The following is a 15649-nucleotide window of genomic DNA, read 5'->3' as shown; positions in this document are numbered from 1 at the left end:
AATGTGCTCAAGGTCACATAGCTAAGTAAATGGTGAAACCAGTCTCTGGACTTTAAAATACACGTTTTAACATTGATACTACATTGCTAGCTACGCATCTCTACAAGTAAATTGTCTTATAGAAACTGAATTCCAAAACTTTTATTCTTTTCCACACCTCTCCTTCTTCTCCTCCTCCTCAAATGTTCATTTTAGTAGATACCCCTTACCTAGTTGCTCAAGCTAGCCTTCATAGATTCCCATTGTTCCTTACCTCCTATTCCCTACCTATCTTACCTCTTAAACCATCTAGATTCCATCTACTTCTTTCTATAGGCTCTGTCTCAATCACAGTCAGGCCTCAACTACCTCACAGGCTGCAGCACAAAAGTTCTCTATGAAGGGACACTCCGGTGATAGAGTCTATATCCAGACAAAATATAACTGATTGAAGTGGAAAAGTAATAGACTCAAATTCCAAAAATAAGGCTAAATGCAAGAAACGCTTGACATTAATAAATTCCAACATCTGGGACAATCTTTTTGAGCTAAAATTCTTGTAACAGAATTTATTTTTCTATCTCCTTTTCTAGCTTTTCATTCCATCCTTCTTCCTAGACACTGGCTAAAACCCTGCTCAGTGATGCTTCTGTGGCAAAATCCTTCCCTCTTAAGTATATTTATTTGCCTGCTTACCTGAATGGCTTTGAAAATTGTCACCAACACAAACCAATCACCTATATACTAATCTTATGTTCTTTTTTCCTTCCAAAGAACATTCTACAACATAAGAAAATGGCAGGCAGCTCTAGGAGGATTTTATAAAATCTGAGCTTTTTAGCAAAACATTGTAATAATAATAGCACCTTTTTACAGTTACAATGTTTTCTGTTTTTAAAGCACTTTCATATACCTTATTTCATTCTTCGGCAGTCATGTTAAGTAAGCCTTATAGGTATTATCTTCAGATCAGAAAACTACACAGAGACATTGTCATTTTGTCTAGATCACAAGGCTATTATGCAGAAGAGCCAAGACCAAATTCTAAAGAGAGACTCTCCACTCACAGCTCTTTCCACTAGTTATCACTACCTCTATTTTTAAAAAAATGTTTGATATATAGTAAGAATTGTCTTTATAAATTAAATTTCATTTTTTTCCTTAAAGTATTTCAACCATTACTTAAGCTATACTTATTTCTAAAGAGGAAGAAAGTATGACCTAACATAGAATAATGACAGCAAAAATCAATTTCATTTAGAATTTCTATGCAAAAACAAATGATCCAAAGAAGATTACAAATAAACATTTCTTTTCTTATTAGAATCAAAAACAGGAAAAATCCATAGCAATCAAGTTAATCTCTAACAAAAATTTTAACCACCTTGTATCTGGTTAATGCAATAGCCCAGAAAATAAAGATAACTATGACACATAGAAATGAGCTGTAAAAAGCATGCACAGAAAGAACATGCTTTCATTTAGAATAGCATGCTTCAATTAAATTTGCAGGCAATCTAAGGAGAATGTAAAACTGATGTAACAGAACTTACCTACCTTGCAATTAAATTGAATACACATTTACGGAAAGTCTGCTCTCCTTTTTTGGTCAGAACAAGCCAACAACAGCAAGTAGCCAGAAATTACAATTAATGTAAAAAGAAAAATTCAAGAGGAAATGGATTTGCTAGACTCATTATATATTCAGTCTTAGCTTCAAGAAATGAGTATTTGCAATGAGGCTGGCAAGACAGGAAATTGAGTTAAAATTGATCAATCTTTTAAATGGCTTTTCTAAGTACAACTTTTATTTTTTTTAAAAAAGGGGAAAATTCTCTTTAGTATTTTATGCCTCTTTGTAATGATGTGTTTATTTCTACTGTTGACCTTGAATCTTCAGAGCTCCCAGAAATAAGATGGATTTTTGGAAAAGTAGTTGGATTCACTAGTCCCAATTACATACTTCTGTCATTAAGAGGAAAGTCAGAGAGTACAAATAATGAAAAGCCAAATAAGAGATCCAGGAAGAAATTAACTTAGGAGGCGACCAACTGTGTAGCTTATTCTTACCTTGGTTGCTTTTTTCACGGGTTGACATTTTTGCTGGTTGAGACAAAAATGACATATCTTACAATAAAAACTGGGCATTTTCTTAAATGACTATAATAAACGTACTTCTCTTTGATTATTATGAGCTGATAAGGTACACTGAATGAAAATAAGTCAATACTCTTAATAATTAGCAAAAACTTAACTGGTGTAGAAAAGCAAGAGAAATACTTTCTTTGAAAAGGATTTTTAATTTACCTTGGTTGATGATGACATCTTTATGCCTACAAAAAAAGAAGACAATCAAAGGACATTTATGTTATAATTTTACTTGGCTTACCATTAGAATCACCTAAAGAAATTGTTAAAAGTTTCAATGCTTAGGCCACACCCAAGATAAATCTTTAGAAATGAAATTCAGACATTATTTTAACAAGTCTGTCATTGGTCTCAACTATTAATATATATACTGTTTTATAAGACAATGAATATTCCATAAGATCTAAACAGTGAAAGTATAGAAAGAACTTCAAAAAATATTCAAATCTTAGGGGATTAGAGAGATTAATTATTTGAGTAGGGAACACAAACAGGAAGATATAGCTGTCTTTCTTTTTTGGAAACACTTAAAAGAAAAAAATACACTTAGAAGAAAAAAAGATACACATTATAATATAGATTTTTAAAAAATGATCCCAAAACAGACATATAATTGGACATGCGAGCATGACAGTCACATAATTAATTTTCAGATAACTGAGAAAGTATAATACTTACTTATCTGTATTTTTTATAACTTTTGATATTAATTTTGATGTTGAAACTGCTCTCAATAATTTATTACGACTCTCATCTGAATTTTCCCATGAATTATGTGACTTTTCAGTTGTCAGTGGTCGCTTTATGCTGGAAGAAACATATTAATTTCTTAGAGAAAAATTCTTTGAGTAGCAATGACATGTAATTGACAGCTTAAACAGAACATAAAAGCAGCAATTAACATTTCCTTAAAGCTAATCCAGAAAAGAGAAGGAAGGATTAGTTGAAAGGTTCCGCCTGGATGAGTGCAGGAGTTAAACAAGGCATTTACCAAGTCTGTTTATAATTCTCGCTAGAACAAGTATTACTTGATTAAAAAAATCAATCTGTACTTTTTTTTGAATAGGAAAAAAATCTATATGCTTAAATCCCTGAGTAAAATATTTCTCATAATTTGTGAAACTGTGTGAGTTTGTGAAAATAACCTGTACTTTTTCAAAGTCATTACAAGGCTGCTGTTTTCATCTTTTATATCATTGTGTAATTCATTATATATGGTACAAATGACAATTTGTAAGTAAAATGTAGGACTAAAGGTAAAACTCTTGTGACATCTTTTACAGACAATGATCAGAAATAAACATGACTTAACACAAAAAATGTATCATCAACACTGATTCCATGTATTTATAAATGAAATTTTTGAATTATAAATATATTTTGGTTGCATTGCTAACTATCCTACCACTCATCCAGTCTCCAATACTTCTGGCAATAGTATATCCAAAGAGCAATTTAGAATGGCAAGCACATTTCCACGAGACCTAAGAAGCTGAAAAAAAGATCTGGGACAAAGAAGATACCAAGTCAAATCAGAACCTTAAAGAGATTGATTATAAAAAAGCCACCTTTAATCACACACAATCCAAAGTCATGTAACATTAATAAACTATATCCAAGAAGAACTCCACATGACACCAGGCAAAAAAATTACAAACCATTTAGATAGCAAAAGAATCTGCGTGAGACACACAGACAAAGCATTTTTTAAAAGTTAAACATGCACCAATCAAATGAAGACTGTTTTGTTTTCCCAAATTTCCATTAGGGATTTGAGACAGAATTATTAAACTGAGCAAATAAAAATACATTATAAATCTTTTAGGAATGGTTGTCATTTATTTTACTAAAATATTTTCCTCACTAGTTCTGGGAATGGTGTAATATTTTCCTAAGATTTCCAAGCAGAAGTATGATGATAAAATATATCTATACCTAATCATAAAGCTTGAACCTGCATTTCTAAAACAGGCAAACTTCATTAAGTTGGTCTAAATATTTGATTACAAGGCAGCTGTAGCACTAAACTCCCAGCATGCAGGTTTAGATCCCCAATTTAGGCTCACACACATTGTTAGAATGTTTCTCCCTTCTCCCCCTCTCATAACTTTAAAATATTAATTATTACAGACACAGAGAGAAGCCCTCAAGCAAGCCTTTAGCATAGAAAAGACCAGATGAAATGATTTCTCTACTCAAGCAAGAACTTATCCTCCCAAAACCCAAAACTGAAACTGAGATGCAGTCAAAATGAAGAGCCATTTGCTGAGAAGGGCCCTTGCAAGTTCAAGGTTGTAATGATGCCAAAATATGATGAGGATAATTACATGGCAATTTTCTGCCATGGTTATAAATTTATGCATAGTTTATATAAATTTTTAACATTTTGTAATTTTATTATAAAAATATTGTTTGGTTTCAAAGTAAGTTATTGTGGCCTTCCTTTCATCAAATTGTTTATAACTTAGAGATTTTTTTTTTCCAGTTTTAACTGAGAAATTTTGACATTAAATCTTCACTCCCCAATAAGCTAAAATACAGATTTTAACAACAAAGAAGGGGCGGGGGGGGGTGTGTGTGTGCGGGGAGCCACTAGGCTTTTCTATTGGAATCCATGGATAGCCAACATTTCTCAAGTCACAGAATTCAGGTATCATTACAACCATTCCCTAGCTCTGTACTCGGGGACAGTTAAAACCTTTTGGTGGGAGTAGAATTCTTGCTTTCTTGAGTTTGTCTGTGTATTTGGAGAGGCTGTGAAGAGGGCTGGGGAGAAGGTGATGCTCGAATTTGTGGACTTTGATCATTAGAATGAGATTCCTCTTTTTTTTCTCTCTGTCCTTGTGGTTTTTCTTTCTTTTTTTCTGTACCACTGTAAAATAAAGTATAACATGGAACAACACATATTTAAACAAATAGAAGATATATCAAGCGATGGAAAAAGTGGTTATTATATAATTCAAAATGCTAAATCATACAGCTAATACAATTTACACTCCTTTCATATAATGATGAAAATATTTCCTTGAAAGTTCTGGAAGCTATTAAAAATCTTCAGTGAAGAATTTATAAGAAAATCCTATGAAGATTGTCCCCTTGAGACCAAAATAGCCCAATGCATTTTGCCATCTTGGAAGATTTGGGGAACAGCAGCAGCTCTCTTAGCTGACTTCAACTTACCCAAATCAGAGCATTAGTGACACTTTCCATTTCCTCTGTAAAACATACTGAATGATGTGCAAGGCACTCTAAATGCTATGTTTAGTAGATTATGTTCTAATTCCCATTTCTTCTGTGTATTTCTCCTCCTGCTTAGTTGAGTTTTGAATTTACCAGCTGATCCCCCCACGAATCCAGAGCCTGGTTATGCCAGTTGAACTTGTTATTTTAATTATGTAAATTAATTAAATACAAAGAAAACTGACAAAATATACATAGAAAAGAAAACTGTAATTTCCACAAAAATGAAGTTGAATGCTCTGGAAAGACTCCATAGAAATCAGTTAGTAAAAGAAACTGCTATTAAATTTTATGTAGGTGAGAAAATTAAAAAAAGGTTGAGGAATAAAATCATAAGGTGGGGGGAACGCCTGGGTGGCTCAGTCGGTTAAGCTGGTACAACTTCGGCTCAGGTCATGATCTCATGGTTCAAAGGTTAGATCCCTGTGTCAGGCTCTGTGCTGACAGCTCGGAGCCTGTAGCCTGCTTTGTTTGGATTCTGTGTCTCCCTCTCTCTCTGCCCCTCCCCTTCTCACACGGTGGCTCGCTCTTAAAAAATTTTAACATTAAAAAAAAAAAAAAAAAAAAAAAAAAAAAGGTTGTTTTGCAAGAGTTTTAAATTTATTACTGTCTTAAAATTGAAACTAACAATTACAAAAAATAATTTATGGGTGTATTTTATGCAAGATAGTCAACAAGGAATCTAATCAGACACGTAATTAAAAAGAGGGTGGGAGGCTCGGCCTTTCATAAAAAAATTGACAAATATGTCAATATATTTACAGTTAAAATATTTAAGATATTTATGTATAAATTCTTGTGTTTCTGCACTTTGACTCTTGATTAATGAAGCACACTCCATTTCTAATCACTGGATAAGAGTCCTTATATTGCACATTTTTGACAATATTACAAACCAGATGGAATCAAGATCTGAATTCCATGGCTAAAAAGGTAGAAAACCATCAACTGTCTACAGTTCTTAATCAGAAGACAGTTTAGAATTTGACTATAAAGTGCATAAATCCACAAGGAGGAGGTACGTTTAAGAATATATTAAACAAATATACATAATATATACAATTTATTACAGAGTAATAGTTAAAAATGTTAAAATACAATTTTAAAATGACATTTAATTTGATTTAGTTTTGATACCTTCTGACCGCAGACTGGTCCCCAACTTTCTACTTCATATTCAGTTTTTAAAAGTTTGGGCTGAGAAATACAGTTCCACCTCAAAAATACCAGAGTAACTTTGAAATTTAAAACTGATTTAGAAATTCTTTCTTGTTGGTCTTCAAACATTCAAATCCTGAATGTACAGGACACTAGTCTTATGTGGGCCCAATACAACCCAAAAGAGATTTTCCTCCTGAGTATTTAAAAGCAAAATACAGAGCCTCTGCACCATAAAGTGACAAACTCGGCTAGTCTTAAGATTACCGAGTTACTATTGTGCATAGTACTGATCACTGTGCAGGACCAATTACATAAGAAAACGGGCTGAATCCAAACCACTACTAAAAACAAGGAAGTTTATTAAAAATATTAAAATTTCCACTATGCATTTATAACTTGTCCTTTTCTCCTAAAAGGGAAGCATAGATAATACATTTTGGCATGTCTGGAGGAGAAAGTCTGGATTCCAAAATGACAATGACTTCAAACACTGAATTCTACAAGGGGCTTTTAAAAGGCCTAAAAGATCAGGGCCCCTGGCTGGCTCAGTCAGTGCAGCATGCAACTCTTGATCGAGTTTCAAACCCCACACTGGGTACAGAGATTACTTAAAAATAAAAAATATTTAATAAATAAGTAAATAAATAACCTAAAGATCTTGTTATTTCTTTACTATTCCTGTAGCCAAATGTTTGGTTAGCATCTATAAATCCACACTGATGAGTAACTTGTCACTGGCATTAGTTCATTAAGGCAACCATTTTTTATCAGTACATTTTAAATATTATTCCATTACTTAAGGTTTTTCCTTAGTTATTCCTTGAAGAGAACAGTTGTAAGATTATGTAGTTGATCTCTTATGGTCTCTCCAAACTCTATGTGGGATAATCTGCTAGGAATTACACAAAAGTGCAAAAATTCTGTAAGCAATTTTATTGAAACAGATTAATTCATTGATGAAAAGAACATATAGAATGTAAATCTGTAGTTCACTGAAACTCTTTTGTAATATTTCCACTGCCCTTCTACCTACCATCCCCTAACACAGACACACACACACACACACACACACACAACACAGTACTATATAGTACATATACTATTTGTACATAATACAAAGTATTATGCCTTTTTTTTATAGCATGGTTAAAGAATAAAAGTTATAATAGTGTTCAACCTCCCACAAATGTATATATACTGAAGATTCTATTTCTCCTTTAAAAACTGCTGTATAGGGGCGCCTCAGCACCCCTGGGTGGCTCAGTCGGTTGAGCATCCGACTTCGGCCCAGGTCACGATCTCGCAGTCCGTGGGTTCGAGCCCCGCATCGGGCTCTGTGCTGACAGCTCGGAGCTCGGAGTCCGGAGCCTGTTTCAGATTCTGTGTCTCCCTCTCTCTCTGACCCTGCCCTGTTCATGCTCTCTCTGTCTCAAAAATAAACACTAAAACAAAAAAATTAAAAAAAAATAAAAATAAAAAAATAAAAACTGCTGTATCAAATGTATTCCTTATATAAGCACAGAAAATGTGCTTATATAATTAAATATAGTGATGCTTATCTCATCAACAAATGCTTGTTAAAAAGAAACAAAACCACGGGCGCCTGGATGGCTCAGCTGGTTAAGCATCTGATTCTTGATTTCAGCTCAGGTCACAATCTCATGGTTCCTGAGTTCCAGGGAGCCTGTTTGTGATTCCCTCTCTGCCCCTCCCGCCCCCCTCCCACTAGCATGTGTGTGTGTGTGCGTGTGCATGTGCGTGCATGCTTACACACTCTCTCTTTCTCAAAATAAATAAATTAATAAAAAATAAAAAGAAACAAACCAAACCAGGAATGAAAACACTTTCTTTAGTAGGAACCAAAAGTTACCTCACACAACTCGATAGGTTACATGAATGTAAACTAACTGGGTGGGCTGGGTGGGTTTCTACATTCAGAGTTAAAGAATTCAAAGGACATGCTCACTTTAATTCCATACAGTCCTATTTCATTTTTTTTTTCAAAAGTAGAATTATCACATTCAGACAATTTTGCAATGGTAGCTTTTCTTTCCCTTACAAATGGATACCTTTTAGCAGCAGATGAAAGAGTTTCTTTCCTTGCAATTGCGACAGAGCTGGTGTGGCTTGGCTTTCTGTTTGCACCACTCCCGTTGGTTATACAGGACATAGAAATAGCTTCTCGAAGGCCTGGCTGGCCTAAAAGTGGTTAAGAAAAAATTTACATTAAACTTCAAAATATTTCTCAAAAACTGGGAACTTAAAAATTAAGTCCATTAAAATGTGTTTAGAACTAAGTAAGCAGACTGCTTCCTCTGGTAAGCAGAACACAGTATTTTTGTCTCAAAACTTAATCTCATCAAATGGATCTATAAAAAGGCCATGCTAAATTGCTACAATGTAGCTAGACTTATTCTCTAGCTAAATAGTTTGCACCCCACACACAGCAGCTTTAAAAAACATGATTCAAAGTTGTGCTTCAGGTAAACCACAAATCTCCACATCACTGATTTTCAGAAATCACTCAGGTTCTACTGAAATCAAATTATTCAGAAATTCTAGAACCATAAATGTTAAGTCTTACAATGTTATTCCATATAAATAAAGCATAAATGTATAAAGCAACCTCTGCTTTCTTAATTTATATTGTAGAAGGATTGGAATAAATATGTGATGAGTATGATCGCTTCTCGGCCTTTTGGTAAGATCAAGTGTAATATGTGATGAGTATGGGTAAACAGGAGACCTATTTCCCAGAAAAAGTTTCAAATATAATAATGTACAGTAACCCCCAAATTATGCTAATATCACTGGTCATGAAATCTACCACTAGTCTGCCAAACTGGCGACTTCTTGTTGATTTGACTGTTATTTTTTTTTGATTGTGGCAAAATATAACAAAATTTACCATTTTAAGCATTTAAAAAAAGGTACAATTCAGTGGCATTTAGCATATTTACTACACTGTGCAATCATATTCAATTCCAGAACATTTTGATCACCCCAAACAGAAACCCTGTACTCACTGAGCATTCACTTCCCATTCCTTTCTTCCTCCCCTCAGCCCATGTCAAAGGTTAATTTGCATCATCTCTTTGTATCTGCCTCTTCTGAATATTTCATATACATGGAACCATACAATATGTGCTCTTTTGTGTCTGGCTTATTTTACTTAGCACAGTGTGTTCAAGGTTCATCCATGTGGCAACACATATGAGTACTTTATTATTTTTTATGGATGAGTAATACTCCATCGTATGAATATACCACATCTTGTTTATCCATTCATCTGTTGATGGATAATTGGGTAGTTTCAATCTTTAGGCTAATGTGAATTGTATTGCCATAAACCTTTTTATACAAGTTTTCATTTGAACATCTATTTTCAATTCTTTGGGGTATATAACTTAGGAGTAGAACTGCTGGGTCACATGGTTATTTTAACTTAATGAGGAACTAATAAGACAGCAGATGCATAATTTTACAATCCCACCATCAATGTATTATTTCAATGAATTATTTCACCACATCCTTGCTAACGCTTATTTTCAGTTTTTTTTTTTAATTATAGACATCTCAGTTAATATTAAGTGCTATTTCACTGTGGTTTTGATTTACATTTCTCCAATGATGAGAATATCTTGAGCTTGTTGGCCATTTGTGTTTCTTTAGAGAAATATCTATTCAAGTCCTTTGCCCATTTTTCAACAGAACAATATTATGTAAATTGTTCATAATGCACTCTTACAATCCTTTTATTTCTGAAAGGTTCCCACTTTCATTTCTGATTTTAGCAATTTTTGGGGTGGGGGAGGGTCAGAGAAAGAGGGAAAGAGAGAATCCTAAGCAGGCTCTATACTCAGCACAGGGCCTGACATGGGGCTTGATCTCAAAAAACCTGTGAAATCATGACCGGAGCTGAAATCAAGAGTGGAATGCTTAACCGATGGAAGCACCCAGGTGCCCCTCTGATTTCAGCAATTTAATTTTTTTTTTAATGTTTATTTATTTTTGAGAGAGAAAGAAAGAGAAAGAGAGAGAGACAGACAGACTCGGGGAGAGGCAGAGAGAGGGAGGGAGACACAGAATCTGAAGCAGGCTCCAGGCTTTGAGCTGTCAGCACAGAGCCTGATGCGGGGCTCGAACCACGAATCGGACTGTGAGATCACGACATGAGCTAAAGTCAGACACTTAACCAACTGAGTCACCCAAGTACCCCAAATTTAGCAATTTAAAGCTTCCCTTTCTTTTTTTCAGTCTACCTAAAATCTTGTCAAGTTTGTTGATCTTTTAAAACACCAACTTTTGGTTGCATTGGTTCATTGTTTTTCTGTTCTCTATTTATCTTTAACCTTTATTATTTCTTTCCCTTTGCTAGTGTTGGGTTTGGTATTTTTCTGTTTCCTTAAAATTAGGTTACTAAATTGAAATCTTTTTTTTTAATGTTTTATTTATTTTTGAGAGAGAAAGACACAGAGTGTGAACAGAGGAGGGGCAAAGGGAGAGGGAGACACAGAATCCAAAGCGGGCTCCAGGCTCTGAGCTGTCAGCACAGAGCCCGACGTGGGGCTTGAACTCACGAATGGTGAGATCAGACCTGAGCCGAAGTTGGACACTTAACTGACTGAGCCACCCAGGTGCCCCAAATTGAAATCTTTTTTACCACAGGCATTTACAACTATAAATTTTCCTCTGAGCACTACTTTTGCTATACCAATAGCTGGTTTTGAAATGCAGTAAAACCTTGGTTTGTGAGCATAATTCATTCTGGAAACATGCTTGTAATCCAAAGCACTTGTATATCAAAGCAAATTTCCCCAAAGAAATAATGGAAACTGAGATGATTTGTTCCACAACCCCAAAATATTCATTTAAAAATGATTACAACACAGTAATATAATACAAAATAATAACTACAAAATATGAAGAAGAATAAACAAATTAACCTGCACTTACCTTTGAAAATCTTCATGGCTGGTGTGAGGGAGACAAGAGAGAGAAGGGTTATTGTGTAGGATGACTTTCACTCTCACCAATGTAACCAGTGCTATCTCTTGGCTCAATAGAACCTTTTTCTACATGGGGGCCATTGTATATGCTCGTACGGATGCTGACTACAGTATTAACAAAACTCTTGTCATACATTGTGTTTAATGTAACTGGCAATAAGGCAGGAGAGGAAAAGGGTCTATATCTGCAGGCAGCCTGACCTAGAATGAAGCAAAGCATTCCTGAGCTTACTCTTGTATGGAAAAGCAAAGGATTGTCTATAGGCACGTTGAAGCGACAAAAACTACACTAGTGCCAGTTGTGGGCACCTTCCAATGTTCTGAAAAATCACTGATTTCTGAGAAACACCACAGCCTGAGACCAGGCATGGGACACAATCACCCACAACCCCACAGAGAGAGAGAGAGAGAGAGAGAGAGAGAGAGAGCGCGTGAGCGTGTGTGCCATTGGCTCAGTTGTGATCATGTGGTATTTGGTGTCACGTACTACCTGTACTGCAGGACGTGACTCATTTTTCAAGGTAAAATTTATTAGAAACATTTACTCATCTGGGGCGCCTGCGTGGCTCAGTCAGTTGAGTGTCTGACTTCGGCTCAGGTCATGATCTCACAGCTCATGAGTTCGGAGCCCCGCGTTGGGCTCTGTGCTGACAGCTCGGAGCCTGGAGCCTGCTTCAGATTCTGTGTCTCCCTCTCTCTCTGCCCCTAACCCACTCACATCCTGTCTCTGTCTCTCTCAAAGGTAAATAAACGTTACAACAAATTTTTTTTTTAAATAAAAAAAATAAAGAAAGAAATGTTTACTCATCTTGCGCAACACTCGTAGAACAACTTACTCGCAATGCAAGGTTTAGTGTATAATTTTTTGTTTTTTGTTACACACTAAACAATCCCCATTAACCACTACATAACACACACACACACACACACACACAGTCTGCAATCTACTTTCTATGCTCTCTTTCAATGTCCCAAACCTTGTCTCAAAACGGAGATCATGGGAATGCAAGCTGGTGCAGCCATTCTGGAAAACAGTATGGAGGTTCCTCAAAAAACTAAAAATAGAACTACCCTATGAGCCAACAATTGCTCTACTAGGCATTTATCCACGGGATACAGGTGTGCTGTTTCGAAGGGACACATGCACCCCCATGATTATAGTAGCACTATCAACAATAGCCAAAGTATGGAAAGAGCCCAAATGTCCATCAATGGATGAATGGATAAAGAAAATGTGGTATATACATACAATGGAGTATTACTCGGCAATCAAAAAGAATGAAATCTTGCCATTTGCAACTACATGGATGGAACTGGACGGTATTATGCTAAGTGAAATTAGAGAAAGACAAAAATCATATGACTTCACTCCTATGAGGACTTTAAGAGTCAAAACAGATGAATATAAGGGAAGGGAAACAAAAATAATATAAAAACAGGGAGGGGGACAACACAGAAGGACTCATAAATATGGAAAACAAATTGAGGGTTACTGGAGGGGTTGTGGGAGGGGGGATGGGCTAAATGGGTAAGGGGCACTAAGGAATCTACTCTTGAAATCACTATTGCACTATATGCTAACTAATCTGGATGTAAATTAAAAAAAAAAATAACAAACAAAATTAAAAAATAAATAAAGGGGTTCTGGAGATGATAAAATGATATGTAAATGTGATTTCATGTTGTTCATTTATGAAAATTTTTCAAAAGTTAACAGCACAAATCAAAGTTTGATTATTGTTGAAACCAAAAAAAAAAACAAAAGAAATCAGGAGATCAACCACACCCATTAGGTGATTACACTATAGCTATTACATCAAAAACAAAAAAACGCAAGTGTTGCAAAGAATGTGAAGAAACTGGAATCCTTGTGTATTTCTGGTAGGAATGCAACTCAACCTTCTGCAATCTATCATCTAACCACTTCACAGAAATTTTTCTTGCCAATATCACCAACGGTTCTTTGTCACTAAATTCAAAGGATGCTTTCCAGTCCTTATCTTGCTTGGCTTTCCCTCACCAACTAATACTGCTGACCATTCAGGCAAGGACGGTATTCAGGCAGGAACAATGTCCTTAGTTTCTAGGACACTGCCTTTGCCTGAATTTTGTCTTAGCTCTCTGACCATTTTTTCTCACTCTCGTTTGCTGGATCTTCTTTTCCTGCTTACATTTTACTACCACCCACTCATGGTATAAACCAGAAAACAGGAAATTAGCTTTGATTCTTCCATTTCCATACAGCCAACAATTAATAGGTGACTAAGTCCTTTGCTGCTTCTACAACTTCTTTTTGTTTTATTTTTCCCTGGTTTTAATTGAGACATAACTGGTATACAGTAAGTTGTACATGTATAAAGTGTACGATTTACTAAGTTTTGACATACATATATGTCTGTGAAACAATCACCACAATCAACACAGTGAACATAGCCATCATCCTCAAAAGTGTCCTTGTGTCCTATAATCCACCTCTCCCTCCCTCAACTTTGGACTCCAAGCAACCACCACTCTACTTCCTAATCACTACAGGTTAGTTCACATTTTCTAGCATTTTATATAATGGAATAATACAATGTATATCTTTCTTGCCTGATGTTTTAAATTCAGCATAATTATGCTAAGTTTCATCTGAGCTGATAAGTGTATCAACAGATTATTCCTTTTTATAACCCAATACTATTCCATTACATGGATATATCACAATACTTTTATTCATTTACCTGTAGACATTGGGGTTGTTTTCATATTTTTGTATTACAAATAAAGCTACAAAGAACGTAAGTGTACAAGTCTTTGTGGGATACATGCTTTCATTTCTTAAAGGTAAATACCTGGGTTGTATGGTACCTGAATATTTAGCTTTTTCAGAAACTGCCAAATTGTTTTCCAAAGTGGTTGCACCATTTTACATTCCTACCTGCACTGTATAAAAGTTCCAGTTGTTCTGCATCCTTGCAAATACTTGGAAGGACCAGTCTTTTTCATTTTAGCCACCTTGCTGAGCATGTAGTGGCATCTCACTGTGGTTTTCATCTGCATTTCCTTAATGTCTAAAACTACTGAGTATCTTTTTATGTGCTTGACATCCATATATCTTTGTTAGTCATGTGTACGTTTATATATTTTGCCTATTTTTTAAATGGGCTGTCTTCTAGATAAAAGTTTTTTGAGAGATATGTGTTGAAACTATTTTTTCCCGTTTTGTAGCTTGCCTTTTTATTTTCAAAAATCTTTGGAAGAACAAGATTTTTAAATTTTGATGTTCAACTAATGGCTTTCTCCCTTATTATTTGTACTTGTTTGTGTCCTATTTACGACATTCTTTCTAAACCCACGGTCATTAAAGGTTCCCCCCTGTATTTTCTTACAGAAATTTTATGGATTTAGCTCTTATGCTGAGGTCTATGATCCATTTTGTTCATTTTTGTATGGTGTGAGATAACAGTCAAGGCGGGTTTGTTTTTTTGTTTTGTTTTGGCTTATGACCAAAATCTTGAATTCAATTTTTCCTCCTATCCTTTCTTACACCTAATCTTTAACATTTGTTCTGCTACTTGGAATGTTCTTCACCTGGAAGGCTCATCCTCACCTTTTAAATTTCAGCTGAACAGCACTTCGTCAAAGAAGGCTTTTATGATCATCTTACTCTCTTACTACCCCATTTCCTTTGCAGTCCTTATCCCCATTTATAATTATTTGTAACTCTATTTGGAAACCTTACTTGTTTTGTGCTTCTTGTATGTATCCCTGTGATTTATACTGTGCTTGGCACACAGAAAGCACCTGATCAGTATCTGAAGACTAAATGAATGCAACTTCACCACGACTGCCTCAAATTTCTGTTCTGGATTATGTTCAGTTTTAGCTCTATTCTCCCTACTTGCTATATTACCCTTCTCTTAAGGCATTGTCAACACTGCATCAGAATCCTCTTTCTGAAACATGCTGTATGTCTTTGAATTTGATATGCCATCAATAGTAACATGCACCATCATCTTGAATGCCCTATAAGGATGTGCTGCTTGTGAGAACTGTAGGCACAATCAATTGTAAGAAACAGGTGCTGTAATTTCAGAGATGTTAAAATGCAAGAAATATAGGGATTTCAG

General features: G+C 35.2%; 1 protein-coding gene across 11 annotated transcripts in view; it reads right to left on the bottom strand.

The window, feature by feature from the left end:
• The window catches only part of EML4 (EMAP like 4), a 160291-nt gene that overhangs the window by 64388 nt on the left and 80254 nt on the right, over positions 1–15649 (bottom strand). For 4 of the 11 annotated variants that reach the window (XM_078444776.2, XM_060653455.3, XM_081795213.1 and 1 more), the window contains 6 exons: positions 11485–11502; positions 8598–8727; positions 4826–4999; positions 2806–2934; positions 2287–2312; positions 2050–2082 (listed from right to left, as the gene is read on the bottom strand). In XM_078444776.2, coding sequence (XP_078300902.1) covers positions 2050–2082; positions 2287–2312; positions 2806–2934; positions 4826–4999; positions 8598–8727; positions 11485–11502 — 510 coding nt within the window. The remainder of the gene's footprint in view (positions 1–2049; positions 2083–2286; positions 2313–2805; positions 2935–4825; positions 5000–8597; positions 8728–11484; positions 11503–15649) is intronic. The other 7 variants (XM_081795214.1, XM_060653518.3, XM_081795216.1 and 4 more) reach the window with 6 other exon arrangements.

The sequence above is a fragment of the Panthera onca genome, chromosome A3 (assembly GCF_046562875.1).
Source record: "Panthera onca isolate mPanOnc1 chromosome A3, mPanOnc1 haplotype 2, whole genome shotgun sequence".
Classification (NCBI taxonomy): domain Eukaryota; kingdom Metazoa; phylum Chordata; class Mammalia; order Carnivora; family Felidae; genus Panthera; species Panthera onca.
This window is presented reverse-complemented; position numbering and strand designations above follow the sequence as displayed.